This window comes from Rhagoletis pomonella, unplaced genomic scaffold (genome assembly GCF_013731165.1).
Source record: "Rhagoletis pomonella isolate Grant_MI unplaced genomic scaffold, Rhpom_1.0 Rhpom_scaffold_00008, whole genome shotgun sequence".
Classification (NCBI taxonomy): domain Eukaryota; kingdom Metazoa; phylum Arthropoda; class Insecta; order Diptera; family Tephritidae; genus Rhagoletis; species Rhagoletis pomonella.
In genome coordinates this window covers 39,575,614-39,600,288 of record NW_023458562.1, presented here as the reverse complement: position 1 = coordinate 39,600,288, position 24,675 = coordinate 39,575,614, and the positions used below count along the sequence as shown (strand labels likewise).

At 35.3% G+C, this 24,675-nt stretch overlaps 1 protein-coding gene across 2 annotated transcripts in view; it reads left to right on the top strand.

Moving 5' to 3' along the window:
• Positions 1 to 24,675, top strand: part of LOC118744852 (cartilage oligomeric matrix protein-like) — a 54,104-nt gene that overhangs the window by 11,199 nt on the left and 18,230 nt on the right. For both annotated transcript variants that reach the window (XM_036478227.1, XM_036478228.1), the window contains exons 2-8: positions 474 to 760; positions 904 to 970; positions 3,647 to 3,962; positions 4,061 to 4,193; positions 4,256 to 4,384; positions 7,329 to 7,520; positions 7,904 to 8,021. In XM_036478227.1, coding sequence (XP_036334120.1) covers positions 682 to 760; positions 904 to 970; positions 3,647 to 3,962; positions 4,061 to 4,193; positions 4,256 to 4,384; positions 7,329 to 7,520; positions 7,904 to 8,021 — 1,034 coding nt within the window. In that variant the 5' untranslated portion in view covers positions 474 to 681. The remainder of the gene's footprint in view (positions 1 to 473; positions 761 to 903; positions 971 to 3,646; positions 3,963 to 4,060; positions 4,194 to 4,255; positions 4,385 to 7,328; positions 7,521 to 7,903; positions 8,022 to 24,675) is intronic.

The window sequence follows — 24,675 nt, the reverse complement described above, 5'->3', positions numbered from 1 at the left end:
TTTTAATGCGGTGTTGCGTACAAATTCACCTCCTCCACCCATACAATCCTCGCCAACACAATTATGTCGAATGTTCACGAATTTGTTGTAGTTGACTTTGCAAGGCGTTTTTCATCGACGCAGCTGTCAACGCATAAATGATAATAAATTTGAGTGCCTGTCTTTGCAATTGGCTACTGTATAATTATCTGCGTCGACACTTACTTGTAGCCGAACAACAAATCGCTGGGGCAACTAGCCACGGATAAAAAACAATATTGATAAAAACAAAACAAAAATTATGTATGTAAATAGATTTGCATATGGGTATTTGTTTTTGCTAAAGTGTGTTGTATGTAAGCGTGTCTGCAAATAAAGCCTAATAACTTCGTAAATTTGTTCAACCTCATCTGTACAATATCTCCTATTGACATTTTTCGCAATTCGTTACGCTCATTTCATTTGGTTTCTGTTTGGTTTGTAAATTTTTGCAGCGAACGAATATACGATAAGCTGCTGATAAAAATTGTAGTGGACTCACGACAACACACTTACGAGTACGCATGTGTACTAATACAAACACTCGAAAATTACGACATTACCGCGGTAAATCAGATAAAGTTATATGAGGTCTGAGTAGAGCTTTCAAGAGCTATCTTCTTATAAAACCAACGACATTTCATCTTAATCGAGACTACCACGATGAATTGGCTGCATTTGTTTGGTTTGGTCGCGTCGTTTTTGTGGATTGGCGATGTTTCATCGCTATCACTCGATCCAGGTGAGTACACACAACCATTTTTTATAATTTTAACAGTATTATTTAAGAAAACATATGCATAAATTTTCCCATGTTGGGGAATATTGACATATTTAATTCCTATCGAATGCTCAATTATAAATAATTTAAATTTTTTTCTGCAGTGGCCTCGGCTGAGCTGGAACAATACATCAAAAAGGGAGATTGTGTTATTTCAATGCGACACATTCGGTGAGTTTCATACATATGTATTTACCAAGCATTTAAGTAAACAAAAATCTGTTTGTAATATATTACAAGAGGGCAAAATAAACTCTTTTATAAATACAGATATGTACAGAAGTAGAAAACGTCGATGAAGATTCTGTCTAAAGTTATTGTTTTCTAAATCTCTTAACCGAATGATTGTTTTTTTTTGGAAGTAGCCACACCAGGGGTAGTATACGGTGTATTCCTTTTTCCACTAGATAACGTTAAAGCCGGTTCTGAATATATTCCGCCGAGTGTGCCACATAACTAGTACATGCAAGTCCCACGAGTTGTATTTTTTAGTGTCTCTCGGCTCTCTAGACAGAAAAAAATTCGAATGCATATACAGGGTGACCCAGAAGTAACCTGCCAAACTTTAGGGCATTGGTTGGTAACAAGAGCAACTTAAATTTAAATCTATTAAATACTTTCTAGCGTGTCTCAGCCCTTGCCCACAAAAGCGGCTATAACTTTTTTTTCTATTCGAAACAGTAAGAGTGGCACCTTTCTGAAATCTTTATTAAATGAACACTTTTTTATGTATTGTAAAGTTATAGCTCAGTGCATTTTTTTCACCAGAGATAGTCAAAGTTGAGAAAGAAAATATCAAAAAGTTAAAAATCCCAAAATAGTCATAATTTTATGATGGTTCCTTAATATATTTTAACTACATTACATTTGAGTATGGAGAAGCAACTCTCTGAAAATATTTTACATAAAAAATTTACTAAGTATAGCCTGTTTTGTAGATGCAGTTAAAGAAAATACATGAAAAAGTCCAATTTTTCTTTTAAATTAAAAAAATTTAAATATTTCAAAAACGGTAACACTTTTACCTGAAAATTTTTTGTTTATCAGAAAAACAAATCTCGATAATAATTATATCTCTGAGCGAAAAAATAAAAATCATAAAATAATCATTATTTGTGATGGAAAAATAAAAATCAACTAACAGGGCAATTCTCGCCACTTCTACTCACCACAGTCCTTCGAAAAACAATTATCAATTCTGGCAAATATCTTGAAAGCTCTTTACTGCATTTCGAAAGACTAAGTGGAATATCTGCTTAGGGGGAAGTCTTAGCGTTATACTGTTCACCTTTTAGCAACATGTTCTTAAAAAAATTCAATCAAATTAAAAATGTTGTACAAATATTTTTCATTTTAAAACAATAAAAATGAATGAATAAAAGAAAATTTAATTAGAAAAGAAAAAAATAAATAAAATAATAAAGAAATAGTACTTTAAATTTAAATTAGATTAAGAGTATTTTTATTTAAAAATGCAAAAAAAATAACGTGGTCATAAAAATTAAATGTAATACTAGAATATAGATATATTTTTCTTTTTAAACAATAAAAATTAAAAGAAAATGGAATTATCAAAAAATAACAAATTAAATTTAAAAATAAGAAAAAAACAATAAAATAAATTTCTAAAAAGTAAATGATATTTAAAAAAAAAATTTTACACAATAAAATCTAAAAAATTATAACAAAAATTTAACTGAAAAACTGAAGAAACTAGTTTAAAAAAGAAAAAAACAATAAAAAAAAGTTCCTAAAAATTAAACGAAATTAAAAAAAAATTTTAAAACAATAACCGAACCATTAAAAGAAAATTGAATAAAAAAGAAATTAAATTTAGTAGGTAATATAAATTAAATTGAATTAAAAATTATATACATATACCTCTTTTTTTAATAAAAATCAGAAAAAGTAAATAAAAAAATGTCGAACTCGGATCTCTCGATTGGCATGGTTGTGCCTGTGAAGAAGGACGCGTACAATTATTTTCGCCGTCAACTATGTTTGCGGGTATAACAGTATGCCAATTCCCAAATTGGGAAATAATGCTTAAGTGGCATTCCTTGGCCAGGTATAAGTCTATGTTTACGCATCTTTCTTCGCCGCCAATTAAGTTTCCCGTTTTTCTTAAGCGTCTTTTTTCGTCAACTTTTTTTTTCGCATCCTTTTTCGCCGTCAAAACACTAGCGTGCATTTATTCGTGTATAGTGAAGATATGTAATATTGAAGTATTGAATATTTAATATTGATTGCTTGAGCTCTTCTACCATAAAATAAATAATAAATAAATGAGTTTGAAACCTACCTTTTTATTTAAAGTGGCTTTTTTAATTTTGCTCTCTGACCGCAGGATTTATTTTGAAGGGCTTTGTTATTTCAAAGATGTGATTAATTCCAAAAATTGTTAAAAATTTCAATGCAATGTAGGATAAAAATATGGGTAACAAATGCAATAGGAAATTTCTTTAGAATATAAAATTTTAATTTGTTGGATTCACAAGGACGAATAGGTAATTTTTAAGTTGATAAAGTTAGAACGACCAAATTCGAGGATGTTATCCAGTTTATATAAGTCCTTAACATATAATTTTTTCAAAAACAAATATTGCGAAATTTCAAGGGTAAAATTTTAAAATAACATTCAAGAATGTGACATTTTAAGAAAGGAACACAAAATTTTCTCACAATTAAATACTTTGATACATTTAAGTAAACTTCATTCTACTGTTTTTCTTATTAAAGTATAACAGTTCTTAGATACTAATAATTCATTTATAATGGTGAATATATTTTCACTAGAAAGTGGCCCCTCGTATATTGAATTCTGCAATTCTTCTCTTGAATCCGTAGCCCTCGCCGCAAATTACACATTTCCATAGAAGCGCTCTTCATGATTGATTTTCCTACGCTGAAGCATAAATTCTCGTTTTTCCTGGATCGACGTGAGCAGCGAGTGACATTGGATATTAGCGCCAGTGGCATCACCGAGTCGCTGCAATTCGCAATTCCCAATATTAATGAAACGAGTACGATACGCTCGCTGGCGTTGCACTTCCACAAAAATCGCATTGCTCTGCTGGTGGACTGTAAGGAGAGCGCAGCACATGAGCTGGATATGAATTTGGCGAAATTGTACATACAAATGGATGATCCAGTGATTAAATTGGTGAGTCGATTAAGATGGACAAAAAATACGTATGTGTATGACAAAATCTTTGTTTACATAAAAGTAATGTAATAAATACGCTCACCTAATTTTTTAAGTTCCGCGAGCGCAAATACCCGTTGCACTTTGATGGCAATGTAGAGAGCGCACTGCAACGTGCCAACTGTCAAAAGGGCCTGAATCGGCGAGGCAACAGACGCATCTTGAAGACTAAAGTCACCACTGAACGAGGTATATTTTAGGGAAAATAATTGCATGACCTTTATAGAAGTTCCAAATTATTTGTGTTTTAGAGAAAAATAAGAAACGCGACGTACGCAACTTTTACAATTCAGATAGCTATGAACGCTATACACAACGACAACTGCCGCTGGATTTCGAACAACGTGGCGATATACCAATGATGCATGGCGATTGTGAAGGTAAGTGTTTACAATTTTTATTGATATTGAAGTGTACACACTATAAAATAAAATACTTTATTACATATCACCCAGCTTTTGTTTTATCTTCTATCGCTTTCCTGATTTATTAAGCTTTATTTTAATTTACATTAACCAGTTCATGATTATACTTGTACATATGTACTGCGTTCATACTGAGAAGTTCAAAGCAAAGCTAGGCTTAATTACTAGTGTCTTTCTGGTTTTTCTTTGTCAGTGTGGTTCACTTCCTGTATTTTCGCTTTCTACCTCTCCATCAATTTGTCTCAACTCATTTGCATATCTGGAGTGCAGCTCGCATTCTTCTTTGAAACTGTCAATTCATTTTAAAGACAAAGCCCACACTCGCTTTTGGCGTACACTGAAAAAAATTATACATACGCAATCAGTTAAAATAGCAGTGAAACCCATCATAATGTATCCGGCACCGGCCTTGTTTCTTTACGTGAAACATAAGTATGTGCTTTAAGAAATCCCGGAACCGGAAATGTGGGTAAGGAATTTAATTCTACATAAACATTTCTTACCGTTTGGGCCCTTACTCAAGCGAAAATAATTTTGATTTCACCTTACTGATCACATTATAGTAATTTTGTATTCCTTTTGGTGAATTCTAACCCCGGCGACATAAACAAATTCAATTCCAAATAAATGAACTTTCATTGAAATGCAAACGATTTGCAAGTCAAGATGCAAGTTTGTACATCTGATTAGGGGTTCGAGCCTCTCATGAACAAATCCATGAAACCGTCGTCGAATTTTGTGGACCGCCAATCGATAATCTAAAATTCTAAAAAGCTTTCAGGCGGTGGGAACTTTGGCATCATAAAGTAACAAAGCATAACATAACACTGAATAGTATACATACTAAGCGATACACAAGTAGTCTTGGATGCTGGTGTGATCAAACAAATCGGGCTTCATGCATGAAAAGTGAGCACCATTTTTGCACTGATGAAATGAGCTCCAACTCAGAGATTTGTACTGAAAATCGCTCGGAGCTAATGCTAACTTTTTATGCTTGAAGTGCATTTGTTCAGAGCAAAATTTGTGTCTAAACTTTTAAGAGAAAATGAATTTTGAAATCTCCACTAGAAAACGGCCCCTGATATTAATTTAGGAGTGCTAAATGGCTTCATCTGACCAGACCATGATTTTCTGGTGTATATGCTAAATTAATCCTTTCCTTACCATGGTAACCTTATGGCTAACATACTTTATATTTATGTTCCAGTGTTAATTTTTTTTTTTTATTGAAACATTTGGTCCAACGATTTCACCAACAATTCACGTTCAAGTTTGGTTTTTTGGTCCCCAGAAGGCATATCCTCCTTTGCCGCCTTAAATCACATTGCGAAAGCGTTATTTCCGAGAAGAAGTACGGCGAAGTCGGACTGTAACTACGCCCACTTCCCATATAACGCTTTTTGCGAAAAATGCAAAAACTAATCTATTTCAGTCTATTTCATTGGGTCCAAATTGTTGAAATTAGTATGTGAAATAGAATTTTGGTACACAATAACATTAATATGAAATTTTTGGAAAATGGGCGTGACTCTGCCGACTTGTGATGAAATGCCGAATGTCAGTAGCCGCTTCAGCAACCCTTACCAAACTCGGTACGAACCTGGAAATCTGTTCAAAATCTTCTGTTGCTTACTCTTTTTAGAAATATTTGAGGACAGTTCCTTTTATTTTTGATATCTTACAAAATAGCCTTCACATATATGCACAGCTGCGCTTGAATTTGCCCATGGCGACCTCCCACAGTTTGCTCGGGTTACCAAAACTGGTGGCAACATGTTTCTGCACTCCGATTCCCAATGCAGTCAACTGTTGTGACGAGCGCTTGGGTGTAGCTGCCAGTGTCATTCAGTATAAGCATTTATAATTATATGCATATCTACTTACATATCGATTGTTCTCTGCAATAACTACACAACTCCAAATATCATGTTTTTGAGTTATATAGCCGGTTTAGTTGATAACTAACCATATTTTTCTGTGGAAAATCGACATGTGCTTACTTGTTGCCAAACCGACAGCCTGCGGTAGTTGTGTCGTTTGTCAGAAAATCGAAGCAGGTAAAACCTTACTACTGAATAGTGGCACTAGTCTCACATTTATCGTAAACATTGGTCAAAAACTGTCGATACGTTAGTGATACTTTTATATGCTCATTTCGTCTTTTTTCAGTATAATCCTCAACAAATCTTCATAAAGTGGTCTTAATTTTAAAGCTAACCAATTCTTTGTACAGAAACTGAAACTGCTGAAAAACATGGAATTTTGAGTTGGGTCGTTATTGTAGAGGACCATCGATATGTATTTATATATTACTTATATGTGTATGCATGTATGTACTATTTTATTTAAATATGCTTATGAAATACTTGAAACAAAGCTAAAATGTTGCGCGAAAGCAATTGCAGTGTACAAAATGGTGCAAAACGTGTGATGTGCATTTTGCTGTTATTAGCTTTGTTTTTTTTGTTGTTTATTTATGCTATGCTGCTACACACTATGTGCTATCTTGGTGTCTGCTGCCTGCTTCGGCCCACATGCATTTGCGCATGTGCAGCGGCTCACAACCGTGAATACCAGTATTCCTACAGCAATAAACGCCTTCAATGTCGGCACCAACATTAACTTCATTGGCGGCACTGCAAACTTGTAATTTTTAGCGCACACACCCTCCTGGCAGGTTGCCCGTCCCCTCTTAACGCACGTTCCTTTTCTGAGCTCCCGTCGGCCCCGCATATTATAAAAGCGCTTATTGAGCAGCTTTTGTGCCGCATCTGTCTTCAGTGTATTTCTGACTCATTTTAACTGCGCTTTAGTTGTACAACAGTTCTTGTACCATACGCTTTTGCATTGTTCGAATCATCATTTTAACGCTTATTGTTCTTTTTACCGCCTTTAGACGCCCTCGCAAAATCCATCAGCGACTTAATGGCACTGGTGAAGCTGCTGCGCGAAGATATCGCCCACCAACGTGAAGAGATCGCCTACTTGCGCAAACTGCTGGAGAACTGTGTTGGTTGCAAGGAACCCTCGACCAACAACAATTTACGCATCGAACCGACTTGTCGCACATCGAATCCCTGTTATCCTGGTGAGTAGTAGATAGGCAAATGTCAAATTTAATTTCACTGATTGTGTTGCTTTCAAACCGCTACATTTGTTGTAACCACCTGGATTCACCACACTTAAGTGCCACACTTGTGGCTTAGCCAAACACTTAGACGATTGATACGCAGCTGCGTGCCTTCATTAACTTACCTAAGTATACGTGCATGTATGTATGTACATATGTATCCATGCGCATTTGAATCATACATACATACTTGTTCATGTTTTACTGCACGTGAAGGTTGTTTTGTGCTCCGGCTATTTTAATCGCATTATTTCTTTTTATTATTGTACGGTTTTTTGTTGCTTTTAGTTCAATTCTTTATCTAACTTTATTTTCCGCTTTTCTTTTTTCTTGCATCGCAGGTGTTGACTGCTTTGAGACCATGGCGGGCCTGAGGTGCGGCCGCTGTCCAGCTGGCATGGTCGGTGACGGCAAGATCTGTAAGCCAGGCGTTACGTGTGCGGAGCGTCCCTGCTATGTGTAAGTGTCACCAATGTGCTCGCTGTTTTATGAGCTTTTTTATTGCCCTATTCCTATTACTATATTTTTTCTTTTAAATTTACTACTCTTCTGGATTTCCCGTACGCACAAAAGCGAAAATATTTTGATGTGCGCATGTGCAATTCTTTCGCACCTTTTGAGGCCTAATTTTGAAGACAGTCAATTAAAAGATGTGCTATAAGTAGTACTAAAAATTTAATGAATAGGAAAACATTTTTATATCTAGAACTGGAAATATTCTGGTTGCTGGCGCATAAGCTCCAAAGTGTTGAGATAGCAAAAATATTGCGAAGGACAGGATAAACAATTTTTAAATTTACATAATATGAAAGAGTAGGGCAAGATTTCACCGAAAGGTGTGAAGGCATAAAATGTAAAGAGTTGAAACGAACTTTATTATGGTATAAGAGAGCGGATCAGACTTAAATTAATTTCCCATTACCAGGCGAAAATTTCACCATAATTCTAAAACGCAATAACCGGCATGAATTTTAAAATGCCTTAGTTATGTCTATTTCAGCAGTAACCTCTTGTTAAATTACTAAAATTCATTAGTCTGCTGAAAAATATTAAAAAAGAGTAAGTCTTCGTCTTGGCCTGTGGGCTGTGTCGCAATCGGCTTCGCATTCGGATTTGTGCATAAGTTAGTGGCAACCCTCTTAAATGTAGTTAAGAAATAAACAAATCTTTTGCGTTAGATATTGCGATACTTATTTCAATTAGTTGATGAATTAAGTTCAGTTTGACTTTTTAAATACATGACATGATAGGAGATATATAGTTCAGAAACAAAACATTTTAAAACCCATGCCAATTGATATCCACATTTTAAAATTTAAATTGACTTATTACATAATTTGAGTTTAACTTTTTACACAGGTGGCAACCCTCTTAAATATTCTTAATGGTAAAACTAAATACTTCTTAACATTCCTTTGTTTGACGCCCATTTTTTAATATTTCATATAAATTATGTATACTTTAAATAAATTAGATTTTTAAAAGAGGTGACTACCCTGTTCACATTATTGTTGTATGTGAAAATACTATATTTCTTCGTTTATAAATATAAATATATTTCAGTAATTTGCAAGAAAAAATGTGTATTAAAATTGATAGACTTTATACTGAAAAAACAATACTAAAAGAAATATTCGCTAATAGAACCACAGATCAAAAATGGCAAAATTTTTAGAAACACTTACAATGAATTACCAAATTTACTTAAAATTATTTCATTTCTGCTCTCTATTCCTGCAACTTCGGCATACTCAGAAAGAGTTTTTTCTGTTAGGAATGTGAAATGGCGAGATTAGAGAAATAAAGCGACTACCTCACTAATAAAAAATTAACTTTTGATTTAAATTAATTTAAATATTTATTGCGATAAAGCATGTGATACCATAAAATAAATCTATTTTTTTATAGAGGAAATGCATAAGAAAGTAAAAATATATATACTTAAAAAGCGTTTTTACTTTTTCTTTCAAATAAAATACTATATATATTTCAAGTGACTTAAAGTACTATAAATATCTTATAAAATGTTGGCAACCCTCCTTCCACATGTAGTTTAGACACAAAACTTTTGCATATCCATTTTGATTAATATCCATATTATAGTAAGAGATGGCAACCCTTTCCACACTACAAACTACAAACTCATTCGTCTGCCACCCACATCGGGACACATATTTATTTCAATTTTCTAATTGCCTAGCTTGATTGATTTGAAACAAGTGGTCACCCTTCTACGATATCCACAATGTAATAATTGATTTAACTCACTAAACAATATGAGATTAATTATTTATCAGGCGTCAAATCTTGTCAAAAAAATAAAACGTTGCTGCCCATTTACAGGCCGAGCCTTTCAATTTTATATTAATTCTGTGAAAATTATATCAGTCCTAATTTTCAAAATGAAACCGAAAGCATATACATAGTAGGTATATATTTTACAACACAAAAAAATCTTGCTAAAAAATTAACTGTTTTTCGCTAAACTTCGTCGTTGTGTGAACAAACGTATAATAGAGAGGTTTTCAGCGTCCCACCAGTCACATTCATTCAAAAAATAGTTACAAAGAGCTTAGAATTGGTTTAATATTTTTTTTTTAATTTTATATATTAGTTATTTATCTACATACATATCGTCACTGGACCCAAATTAAGGCGCTACCTCAAAAGTTGACTGCGATAAAAGGGGCATAAAGAAACTTCAGCGAAGAAAGACTCTTAACAGATGATTAGCCCACTTATGATTACATGTGTATATCTTGGTAACCGCTACACCAATTTCTCCCAAACTTACATATCAAACGGCTGACAGTTTTTAAAATCGGACAATAACCACGCCCACATCCCATATAACGGTAATTTAGATAAATACAAAATTGATGTTTGCAATAATTCTTTAGCAAAAAACACGTTTATGATAAAATTTTGGAAAATAACCCGCTTATGACCAAGTAGATATGTATGTATATCTCGGTATCCGTTCGATTAATTTGTACCAAACTGGGTACGATTATTTCGCTTAGCACATAATAGCAAAACTTTAAAAATTATTGAGAACGGACTAAAAATACTCCCACTTTTCATATAACGGTAAATTTCAGAAAGTCTTGAAACTTCGATATTTCGAAATTTCAGGACGATAATGTACTCAAAATTTATACTGACAATAATCCCTTGAAAGGAAATAACATTATTATAAACTTTCAGAAAATGGGCGAAATATCGCCCACATGTAACTATATAGTTTAAAGAAGATGTATGAAATAGGGATAAAACTACCCCTGCTTACCACGTAGCGCTAGTTTTCGGAAAGGTGAAAAAAGCTATATTTAGATAATACAGCTCCACACGAACTTAGACTTTTTTTACTTTTAATTACAATTATCTGGTGTAATGCTGATTTGCAATTGAGCGTGGTGAACCAGCCTCTGACGAAAATAGTCCAATTCGAAAAGATTTTCTGAGATATTTTAAGAGGATTTCGCCAAAATATCTCTTCGTTAACAACGCATTTTCCATATTTTTTTTTTTTCTAATGGAAGCATTTTTAGAAATGGTCATGCCAATTTCAGCAACAAAATTAAAAAAATGTGATTTAACTGTGGATTTTAAAAGATTGTTTATTCACTAACAATGCTTGTTGGGAAACTTTTTTTTGTAGGAAAAGAAAGTATTTTTTGAAATTATTGCAAATGCGTATTAAAACAAATTTTTTTACAAGCTACAGAAGTAGGGGGGTAGGTTATGTCAGGTTTAATTGAAGCGGCTGCCTTCATCCAACGTAGGAGAGAGGCTAACTCAAACTGAGAGCTCAATTTCGAACCTGTCCGTTTTACCTAGAAGTAAAACCGTAATAATACCTGTCATCAGCCTAAGTAGAGGGCGTTCTAGCCGAATGAGTGCATCGGATCTGTTCCTGTTGATGTTGTGCCAGATTTGTCGAGTCGTACCACACGTGGGTTTTTCCGATCATGTTTTATTTTCCTTCTCGACGAAGTATGTGTTGAGCCATATCTTGCTGTAGATAGCGATATTCCCGCCTCATGAGAAGAGTTGAGGTCAGACAGGTTGGTTACCTTGTTCGCAAGCTCTTACCTCGAATATCTCTGTGGCCTGGCACCCATGTGTGAGCAGTAGACTCAGTAGTAGGTCTCACAGCAACCAATTGACTTGATAGCTGCTTGGCTGTCGAAGTATATAGTTACTGAGGGCAGACACTGCATTCGTCGAATGAATTCCATTCCCTGCTCTGATATTTAGCGCCATCTGTGTAGATGGCTGTGGAGTTATCCTGGAGGACCCAGACCGAAGGGATACGAGTGGAGAACTTGTTTTCGTGCTCTAGCGATATTGTTGTGTAATCTGGGGATCTATACGTATCGGAGTAGTTGGGTAGAATATTGATGTGACCGAATCTGGTGTCTTTCCATTTTAACAGTTCATTCATTCCTACTGCATTCCAGCTCGCCTGTAGCTTACCAAAAACCTCTACGAGCAGAAAGTTTAGGAGTGTTGCCACGGATTTGTTGGATGTGGATGGCACCTTAGAATTAGTGAGCGACTTATCCAGTGATGTCCAGCAGACTGCAACGCCGTAGAATATCATAGGACGTACCAGTGCAGCGTAAATCCAGTGCACTATGTGGTGTATGATACTTCATTAGTAGTAGTTTTCGCATTTCACTTTGCAGTCGCAGTTTACTAAATAGATCAGAGGTGGGCAGCTTCGGCAGAGCATTTTTGCAATTGATGTCACTGAGTGCGTGGGAACAAGTCGTGCGGTCAAATGAAGCTTTCGCTGTCTTCCCAAGCAGAGCGTGTATGTATGTATACGCGAATACGGCGCGCAGTCGCCGACGGGGCAGACGCTGCCCAGCTGTGAAATAGATGATCAAAAACAGTAGTAAAATTTTGCTAGCTTCCCAGCAACTTTTCTGGACCATATGGTTATATAAAGCTAATTTCCTGACTAATTTGATAAAAGATTTTACAATAAAAGGCTCTATAGGGCTCGGAAATGTGTTCCTAATATGCCCTAAAACCAAAATTGTTTTACATATATAGAGATTTTGTATTTAGCTCCCAAAGTGTTTGTAATCTTTTCTTGGACCATGCGGCTTTTAACACCTCATTTTAATGTGTTTTCAAAACAAATACCTAATCCGAAAACGGCTACGTTTCAGAGGTCAGCAAACAGTTTGGAAAGACGCCATTTTGAAATGTTTTGAGCGCTACACATCCCCTAAAGCTAAACTATATGTCTAAATTGTGTATATATTTAAAGATATTTGTGTGTTACGAAGATTGCAATTGTGTAATTTTAACTATGATTTTGTTTGGCAAATAAGTCTTGAATATAGTCGTAGTACTTTTAGAGTTTCTATATAAAAAATGCTTTTTATTGCTTCTGTTTCTATGTGGTTTTGTTTTAATAATGTGTTGGACTTCCAAGTTATAGCTTAACATATAGGTTAACAAAAGTTATTAAAAAGGCATAGTCGACTTCAATTGATCGAATAATTGTTTCCTTATGACTTTTCCAACTAGCTGCTCACAAGCAACTATTCGACTAACCTTTCACCTTCGATTTTTGAAAAGTTCTTTTCTTTAACCAAACATTGTTGGCAAAAACCATCCCCGGTTATAATAATAATTTTATTGGGAACAACTGTCACTTTAATGTTTGACATGAAAGCTTCCCCACCTTGATTCTAGAAAGTAAACACAGAAGAGATCATAAGAGATTTGGCGGATAAAAAGTTAAACTAACATCAAATTGCAGAAAAACAAACTTAACAATGTAAACTCATAATGACAAAAGATATCAAACAAGCTTCTTAATTCTGTAAGAAATGGCCTTTGGGCCATTCACTGGTTAATGCACAGGTAATAACTTTATTTGCTCTTCTCTTCTTGGATTTACCTGAGGAAATGATTCGTATCAAAGTGCTACCAAAAACCAGTTTTAATTGTTTTTGCCGATCAACTTTTCACGCGTATAAAACTTTTTATCGCCAGCCTTCAAATGAATCACTGGGATGGCATCAGCGGAGCCTTCAATTCGCTTTAGCGGATTACAGAGCTACACATTTGTACTTGCGTATGTATATATGTATGCACGAGTATGTGCGAAATGCTCTTACCAGCTTAATGCATCCCTAATGAAAAGGTCCGATAAGCCCCGAGAGTGTTGACTGGTGAACGACGCTGTAAGCAGGTTGTAAATTGCCACGAAATTAATTTACTTTCCAGGTGAAGGTGTTTTTGATGTCTGCACACAAACAGGCAATCGCCCAACAAGGCAGAGCAACAGCAAACCAAACAACCTTTTTGCGCTTGCGCTTGTATTCAATTGCCTTGAATTGAGCAATCAGTGAGAATGAGAGAGTACACGATGAGAGAATTTGCATACTGAATGCACTTGCCATATAAGATGCAACAACTTATTTGAGCCACACTGCGGTCGAGATAACGTCGCGGCGGTTTTGGTTGTTTACCTCTCGTAGTTCTTGTTGTTTTATATGGCTTGTGTGCACGCGACTCATTTAAGTGATTTACAGCGCTGATCGAAGGCAGTGTGACGCCCAAAAGCTTTTATTATATTTATTTATTTAATTTTATTGTATTTTTTGTTTTGCTTTTGTTTACAAACGAAATGATCAGCGGCTTGTTGGCGTTGACTGGTCGGTTGGTTGGTGGCGTCCGGTCACATATCACCGTTAATGCTTGTTGACATTTACGACTTTGTTGGGCCAACAGTGCATTTCCAACAGCCAAAAGCGTTATCTGCATCTTCGCGTACATACAATAAACAGTGCAGCGGCTGAAATAAATTGTTGGTGGTCACTTACAACAACAAGCCAACTTTTTATGCAAATCAATTGAGGTTGGGTAAGCGATATGAAGCGTTTGCTCCAGCCGCTATGCACACAGCTGACTCAACTTGGACACGATCTTAGCGATCGACTTCCACATACACACTTACACCCATCAGCCAACTAAAGAGCCGGCCAGTTAACGATCAAACGGGCGCACCTGAACACCTACAAGCCGCTATTGCTGCTACACTGTGGCGGTCAGTCTTGAACTGAAGTGCGCTTTTAGAGGAATTGGAAATTGCTCTGTGTGTTTTTGTTGTTGTTTTCTAGTAGGCGATATCAATTGGTTGCATCTTCATTAAGTACCAACACTGTCGGCCGCAGCTAACTGATAACACTTAACTTCAAATTTATGCGTGCGTGTGTGTGTGTAACGCGGCATGCCACTTGATGCACTTGTTGCTAGCGCGTTTCGCCGGCAAATGGTACGATGCTTTTTCACTAACCAGAAAGCAGTTTCGTTACTGTGCATCTTTTACTTCTTCCAACTCGCCTTCTTTCTCTCACAACCGGCGTTAGGCCACATTCCACACGTCACTTAAAATTGTATGCATTTGCTATGAATTGATGAAATTTTTTCCGGTTCACGCCTTCGGTTAGGGTTTCAGATTACATTTCCCTGCAACTTCAACGTACGCGACCAGAAAAAAAAAGTACCACAAAGATACAATTCTTAAAGTTCAACTGCTTGGCTGACTGAGTGCCTACGAATTTGTTGACTTTTATTGCGCTCCACGTAATTTATGCGTAAATACGAAACGAAGGCAGTGCTGTTACTTAGCCCCGTAGTATCCAAGTGGCTTATAAATCTTGCAACTAACTGTACAGCCAAAACGCCCTCAAATTTTCAAACTGTGGCATCGTAAAATTACAATAGAAAAGTGTTGCCGGGTGATGCCTGCTGATTTCCTTCTGGGTTTGGCTTACAGCTGGAGGAGGAACTGCCATTGCAACTTAGAAAACGATGTCATTGGGTCGACCTGAATATGTAACAAACTTTTCAAAATTAAAGATTTTAGAAAGCAAAATCCTCTAAGCTGGGAATAGTTGGTAATATGGAAAAATAAACCGATTCACGAAAAAAATATTTTGTCTTGGGTCTATGTTTTCCGTTAACTGAACCGGCTAAAGTAGCACACTGGTGTATTACTTGGTGTAAATTTGAGAATTTCGGTACAAGTAATCAGATTTATACTAGTTGAAAATACCTCTAAAAACCAAATTTTAATTAAAAAAACTTATTGTTAGCATACACTCATACAAGCAAACTGGCACTGGATCACACGATTTGTACTATTTGTTGCTATTGAGCAGAACTCATTCTTGGCAAAAGTTTCTAGACAACACCACTATGTGTCTGCCAAATGTGCAAATGTACAAATCGTGTGATCCCTGCTTAAAATAGTACTATGTTCTTAATATAAACATATAAATTGCCAACACAAAGCTTTTCTGTTATTGTTGTTATAGCGGCTACTCAGCCCAGCCTAGATCGGCTTGACCCTCAGTCGTTGTTGTCAAGTTCAACTAACGGGAGACCAAGGAAGTGTGCAACTCCAACTAGATTAGTCCACATGGACAAGGGTGTTAGGGTTGTCGGGTCCAGAAGTTGTTTTTTGAACCTCTACACTTCGTCAGTTCGAATATATACCTTTTAAATTCCTTCTGCTGCAAGCAAGTGTTGTTCGCGTGCCCATGTCTTTAACACTCTTCTAGAAATTGCTTAAGAGGCATTGTGTTAATCTCCCGGGGGAGCATTTGAGCCTCTCATGTAGATGGTGTTGTGGCGACAGCAGAAAGCATACGGTGGCTGCCTGGACTTCCGTGATTTGGTAATTCTGTAGCTTCGTCCACTGCGTACTGTTGGTTCCCGGCGACCATACGGGCGCTCTATTGAAAATTGTCATTGAACTAAAACTTACTTTTGAGTACAAGCAGATTCCAGTAGTCTCCAGCTGTACTTTCAGCAGCAGAGTTCTCTTCACTAGTTTTAATAAGTGCAGGCATCGAGTACATGGTGGTGTCGGACAAAAACAATGCCATCAACTTATTACTTGAATAAGTTCAGAGAGAAAATATTTGAATATTGCTAAAAAATGCACTTTTTACTCGGTGTACTACATAAATATAGGAAATGCACTAGTTGCTTAGCACGTCCCAATCCGACAAAGTATGTAGTGCCAAAAGGTCAATTGATTTCTACATATATGTTTTTTTTGACAATTCAAACAACAATCCTAATTTATATAGATCTTGTTTTTAAATTTTTCGTATCTTATAGACTTTGGTATCTACATATAACAAATGGTTTCGCGCGATATCCACTTAACAAGGAAGCAATATTCGTAATCTCTTGAGATAATTTTCCTTGTGCCATAAATCTCTCAATATCTCTCAGTATCAATATAAAGGCAAAGGGCTCTATCAGACAACCATACAAAGTTGCTTAAATATAAAATTTGTACATAGATTAGATTAATAATGACACTCTTGCCGTTAAAACGCCCAAAACTTAATTTCAAAAACTTAAAAAAAAATATTCCAAATGTTAGTCAGAATTATAAGAGATTCGAGTGCCAGTGAAGAGCGGTCTGGCTAAGTGCATGTTTTTGATTTCATCAAATTTCAAATCATCCTATACCGATGAAAAAAGTTCTTACTTAAAAAAATAATACAGGTAAGGTTTTAAATTTGACCTCTCATTTTTGAAATTTCCTTTCAGAAGTATTACCAAACTAAAATCTTCTTAAATCTCTTTCGTCTGACGTTATGATACACATGTACTTCAATAAACTGATGAATTAATTTCAATTTAATTTTTCGAACAAATGGCGGCCCTCCTAAGTAAATGAATAGTTTGAATGTATCTTTTTAAACACGTGACAACCCTCTTCAAACCTTCCAGTGATCAAAGTAAAGATTTCTTAATATTCTTTCGTTTGAATGCGGTATTTTTATATTCCATATACTTCTTGTATTAGTTAATTGAGTTAGACCTTTCAAATAGGTTGCAGCCCTCTTCAAAAGTATTTTCAAGCTTAATCCTTACTAACTCTTTTTCGACTGACATCGCGATACATATTTTTATTAACTGATGAATTAGTGGAATTTGATTTTTCAAACATGTGGCAACCCCGCTAAATACCGTTCAGAAATAAAAAATTTTCAACGCCCCTTCGATTGATACTAATTAACTTAACTAATATAATAGTTTCAATTTAACATTTTGAACAGGTGGCAACCCTCTTCCAATACCTCAGAAATATGTTTAGCATTCAAACTAAAAATTTCTTATCACTCCTTTGTTTGACATCCATATTTTGATATTTCGTATAACTTGTGTATAAGTAAATTAAATTCGACATTTTTAGCAGGTGGCAACCCTCTTCAAAATATTTTCAAACTACTACTTTCTGAAACCCCTTTCATTTGGTACCCATATGGTGATACATATATTTCTTACCTAATATGATTTTTCAGCTAAGAAACAAAGCTTTTCAGAATCATTTTGGTTGATACCCGTTTTGTAAAACGTGGCAAATATTTTTAAAACGCACATACAGTCCAAGCCTTTTAATTTTGGAAAATCGAGCGAACGGTGCAGATCTTTTATCCTGAACAAAAAAAATTTGTATAGATATTGGAGCACATGAAAAGTCTCTGCGGATTTTTGTCACTATTTGGAGTTTATGTTTGTATATTTGGCAACACTAATACGATTGCGTCGTGCGTGTGATAAGTGACATTTAATGCCACGTTTCTAGTGACGACAGTTCAATGATTCGTCGCTATTGCAAAATATTACATATCTTTATTCACAAAGGCCCTAACCACACTTCTTTCGAAACTGCGTGTTTACAGATTTTGGTAGGATATACTATATATGTAGGTGTATTCCCTCAAATAAAAAATTGTATGCTTTAGAACCAAAACCAACGGAGTTACATTCCATTTTTTTAAATTAAAAATTTGTTGGTTAGGGACTCTGCGAATTTGGGTAACGATTTGTTGATTTGAGTATGAGTGAAATATCTAAAGAAATCCCCATGTGATGCTTTTTTAATATAAAAAAGATAAAAACCATGACGAAGTATTTGTGAAGTATACGGAGAGAATGCTATGTGTGTGTTGGAGTCAGGAGTGGTTTGCTCAATTCCGTACAGAAATTTTGATGTAAAAGGTAAACCTCGCTGTGGACGCTCAGATACTGAAAAAGTCGATGAAATAATGAAAATGGTTGAGAAAGACCCGAATCATCTAAAAGAACAGGCTACTCAAACAAGTAATTTTTAGCAAAAAAAAGACTTTACAAAAGTATATATATATATATGTATACTATATATATATTTCATGATCCACTGATCGGATCTAAACTAGATTAGTATGGGATCACCTCTGAGACACAATCTTTTCGATGTAAGAATTATCGAAATCGGTTGACGTGGTCCCAAGTTATGCGGTAACATACATAAAAAAAAAGTATTCCCACCAACTGATAACCTCCTTCTTTTTTGGAAATCGGTTAAAAAACCTCGACGCTTGGGTGCCATTAAAGTTAGCGCACAGAAATTTGATTGAGCAGCAGTGAAACACCACTGAAACGCAACCAAAGCGAACCATTTTTAAGCGAATCGTTAATTGATTTATTGCGGGAAAAGGCAACCGAAGCGATCACGCTCAAGGGCGATGACACTCCGTAAAAGACTTCAAAGTCTGAACTGGCGGCAAACAGGGCTAAGTTGAGTGTTTGGTGGGATATGAAGGGAATTGTCCATTATGAACTGCTACAACGTGGCAAAGCGATCAATTCGGCTCTCTACCCAACAGAAAAGAAGTTGTGTTGGAAAATGAGAATGCCAGGCTACACATATGACTCGGAACAAATTGGCGAAGCTATATTGGGGAGTTTTAATACATCCAAGGTATAGCTTATAAAACTCTATTGCTAGTAAAAAATTGTCCGACCGAAGAGCCGCTGAAAATCACTTGACCAAGTTTTTCTCCCATAAACCACAGAAGTCTACATCGATGGTATTTTTGAGCTATCCGAAAAATGTCAAAAGATCATGACGAAAATGTGCAATATGTACTTAATTAAAAATAACATTTAATAAAGAACATTTTTATACCCGAGCGCACTTGTGCACAAGGGTATATTAACTTTGTTCGCATAACGGGTTTGTAACAGCCAAAACGAATCGAGATAGACATGGACAAATATGTAAATAAATGATCAGAATGAAAAGAGAAGTGGATTAAGCCATGTCTGTCTGTCCGTCCGTCTGTCCATGTACACGATAACTCGAGCAAAAATTGAGATATCTCAACGGTATGTAGGGTGCTCTTTATCCAAGGCCCACTTCCCATATAACGGTATTTTCGAAAGTTGCAAAAACTATATATATTTAATATTATTATGAAATTTTTGGAAAATGGGCGTGACCCCGCCCACTTTTGATGAAATGCTGTATCTCAGTAGCCGCTTCACCAATCCTTACCAAACTCGGTACGATGCTTGGGTAGGGTCTAGCTAAGAAATTTGAGACAATCGTATTTGGATATAGCGGAAAATTCTACATACAATTGATGTATCGAACGCCGTGGCTATGAGAATTTTCGAAAATTTGTAAGACAACAAAATAGAAAAAGTAGGCTAATTTTGGATACACAAAAACCACTTGCATATGTATTAAACATAAAAATAACAAAACGAGCGGTGCAGCCGCTTGAAGCTAAAGATATGAGCTATAGAATCCGTAAGTTTCGTATTTATAACTAGCAGGCAACACGTTCATCACGCCGCCATTATTCGGAGGTACTGACTTATACGAATTCCTTTGCTTACATTAAAACTATTATCGTTTCCCTTCAAAATGCCGCCTCAATTGGGTAGATATCTTAAAAAGGAAACATTTTAGAGCTAAATTTGTGAAAGCATAAAAATCGCGATTTTTAAAACTTTTAATCCGGACAGGCGGAAACGAGCGTTTCTAAGAATTTAATTTTTTCGTAAATCTTGTTCTTTGGGACCCTAAAGAAGAGTCCCTCAAATGTACAGCAAAATCTAAAATGGGTCCCCGATATCTATTTGACGATTTCATATGAAACGACTCTCTAACAAAACTATTTATTTGTTAATATTATTGTGGCTTATTAATACTTCTTTCAATATTGTTACTGAGCTTTGTACCACGATTATGTTTTATTAGTGGAATTGTTTTTGCAGGTGTATTTATAGCACCACTAGCAACAACAAATCTCACGCTCATTCAGATACAATTAAGCATATACCACGTTATTTGTACATTTGTACAGATTTGTCCATTTTCACCGTTACAGAGTGGTATTGTTTGGAAAGGTGTTATGGAGCTGAACTCAATTCCGAAACAAATTTCTAAGCAACGCCACTCTGTGATTGCCAAATGTAAAAATGTACAAATTGTGTGATCCGAATACACGGAAGAGCGAATTCCACTTCTACTAGTTACTTTAAATATATTAGCGTATGCTTAGTGCACTGCAGATACCTTTGTCTCTTTAAGACAAATAATTTCTTTGTACAATGGAGTTCACTTTAATAAAAAAAATATCTATGTGTATCGTAGATCTTAAGGCATTAAGTGATGAAACATTTTTTTCGCCGATTTAACTTCTTCAATTTGCCACTTCTACTGCGGCTCTAACCAACTGCCCTGTTCAGTCGACCCATGGCTGAAAATGGTCCTAAATGGCCAAATGTGTTAAGTGACTGAATGACTCTGCGCAGTTGTACGTCCACATTGGCCGCAGCACTTATGCATGTATATTAGACTGCATCACTCCCCATACAAAAAAAAAAAAAATCGGTACTATTTTTCCACTGAAATTATAAAATCTATTATGTTTTTAGACGTCCACCAAAATATTTCGGAAAAATATTAAGATCTAAATGAGCTGGACCGATTTGAAAATATCTCCAAAAATGGAGTTTTTTATGAATAAAAATATTTTCTTAAAGACTTTTTTTCGAAAAAATCCCCTCAAATCACAAAACGGTTCAAGCTTAAAATATTAACATAAAAATATTAAAAAAAAATTGAACGGAATCGTAATGATGAGATTTTTGATGCTGTTTTTGTAACATTTTTCAAAGATTGGTATAAGAAAAACTTGCATAACTGAACCTAAACTCTTCCGATTAAGACTTGAGAGGTGTCATTGGAAAGGTATTTTCTCACCCTTTTTATTTCTTGGCTAATAAACTCATTCAAAGGATGGAAGAGAATGATAGGAAGAACGAACGTCATTCAAGGTTGAATTAAGATGTGTTGGTACGCGAAGAAAAAAGATGGGACACGAATGACGTTTTTTTGGACAGAAATAAAAACAGTGTGAAAATACTTTTATACTGAGATCCCATAAGTTAAAATCAGAACATTTATTCAAGTTTTTCGTAAATTAATCTTTGAAAAAGTAAAAAAACAGCATCAAAAATCTTATTCTTACGTTTCCGTTGAAAAGATTTTTAAATATTTGTATGCAGATCTTTTAAGCTTAATCTAGTTTGTCATCTGAGTGGACTTTTTTCAAAAAGTCCTTTAAGAAACTATTTTTATTCATAAAAAACTTAATTTTTAGAGGTATTTTCAAATCGGTTCAGCTTGCTTAAATCTCAATATTTTTCCGAAACATTTTGGTGGACGTCTTAAAATATAATAAATTTGTAATCCCGGCGGAAAAACCGCAACTTTTTTTGGTGATGCAGTCTAATGTACATATGTATTTATCCAATTGTGTTTATTTGTTGACTCATGTGTATGTAGTTGCATATGTACACTTCGTATACATACCCTGCAGGGAAACCGCGAACTAATGAATACAATTTTTAGTTCCGTACTAGATCTTTATCGCCAAAAACGAACCAGTCCGATAGTAACTATGTAGATCCCCATCAGTTCAAAATTAGCGATATGTGATACTTTTAAAAAACTATTTTATTTCACTTTTTCATTAGAAATCTATATCTATGGTGACGAATTTAGCACTGATTCGGAACTATCGTAAAAGAGATGCAACGGGGGGCTTGTTTACTTTACATATGTAGATATATGTTTGGTGGCTTTTTCCTTCAAATATGCTTCCATTATGCACTTCCCAGATGCTTTTTCATAGTTTGGAAATACAAAAAAAAAAATTGGTGTTAACATTTTAATATCTTGCGACCTTCTGGACCAATAACAGCAAGCACTTCTGCAAATTTATCATTCAAATAAATTTAATGTCAAATTTAAAACACATTTCTTTGAAAATAATCTAAAATCGCAAACACACGGAAGAGCCGAAAAGATTGAAAAATCATGATACTTTTTTCCTTCGTCTATCGATTTGCGAACTGGTTCGGAACTATAGAATTTATGACTAGTTCGGAACTATCGAAGAAGGGATGCAGAGGGGGGCTATTGACACTTCATAGAACATCGTCATGTTAAATGCGCCAGTTGTTTGCATGCAAAGAAGACTTATCGCGAACCAGTACTGGGTTTAAATCTACTAGAAGCGCACCAGTTCAGAACTAGAGATTTTTCCCACAGGGTATCGCTGGCTCATTGTGCATTACCACCTTTACCTGTATGTACGGTTGTGTTCGCATATGTGCATTTATGTTTGCCCTGTGGCATTTGCGGCGTTGCGTAGGTGTTTGGACTTTTGGTCAATGTCTCAAGCTTCCAAGTGCTGTAGCGGTCACTAATGGAAATTACAGAGTGTGTAAAGTTCGCATTTGATGCCTGCTTGAGTTTATTTGCCATCTGTGATTTCCAAACAACCGGTCAACTAGTTAACGAAGCGGCATGCATACATTCTGGAACTGATCGTTAAATGATGAGCACAAAAAAGTGGCACTAAAATTGCGCTAGTACGCACACACTCCCGCACCCACATAAAATTAGGGCGTTGTACATGGGATTTATAGTTATGCGTAAATTTCTATTTGTTATTACTAGCTATTTTGAAAACAAAACAGAAAATTTGCTAAATATATTTGTAATGAAGACAAGGGGCACTTTTAAATAAAAAGTCACTCTCTAAAAATAGGCGGACAGTCCTCCTCATTGCTCATCTATTAAAATGCTAGGGTGAGATTAATAGGTGTAATAGTGTTCTGTTGACCTTTCCTTTTCTGAATAACAAAACACCTTAAAGCCTTATATATTAAATCGAATTTAACTTTAACCGTTGGGCAAACGAAAAAGACAGTATTTTTATAAACTCAATCAATCACATTGCAATATATCTAACACTTATACCAGTGAACTGATTTTTAGGCCTTAAAACCTATAAAAAGAACAAAATAGAAAATAGCAGAATAGAAAAAACAGTAAAAGCCGTTTGTAATATTTTTTGTTAGAAGTAATGGAATGGTTTCGTCATTTGAAAAATTTGCTCTTTGATAGAACCTTTTACTTAGTATATTCTCCATTCGAGATTTTTACCCACTCCTGAGCTCGTACAAGAGGGACCCGATTTATATACGAAACGTTGGAAACTTTAAAAGCTTCAGGAATAAGGGTATTGTACTCGCCCTTGGCTGCTTTATCAACGCCCTTATAGGCCTCAAAGCTTCGCTGGGTGAAAACACGGCTTTGAAATTTTCCAACACCGCACATAGGGACGAATCGAGAATATAGGACGACAAAAATGTTTACTCCATATGTATTCGACAGATTTCAATGAAATTTTGTGTTCCTTCATCACCGCTTGCGAATATTATATTTCCACAATTCAAAATGGCGACTTTTTTACAAAAGTTATGGATTGTTATGAAACTTGGTATCCAGAGGTTTTCGTTATCACTGATTTCGAAATAGATACTAAATTTCCAAAATTTGAAAAGTCGGCTTTAACATGGCGAACGACTTAAAAAAATATAGATTGTAATGAAGCTTGGTATCCAGCAATTCTCGGGGTGACTGATAACGAATGTGATATTAAATTTTTTAAATTTAAATTTTAAAAAATTCAAAAACGGCCGATTCAATATGGTAGAAGATATTAAATTGGTATGAAATTTTTATCCAAGGGTTCTCGTCGTCACTGAATTTCGATATTGATATTAAATTTTCAGAACTCAAATTTCGGTTTACTTTGCAGAACTCAAGCTAACATACAAATGTCACCACTTTTTAAATTTTATTAAACAAGTATTTACTTGTCACCTTACTATCCATATTGACCCAACTTCTATTTAATTTTTTGAT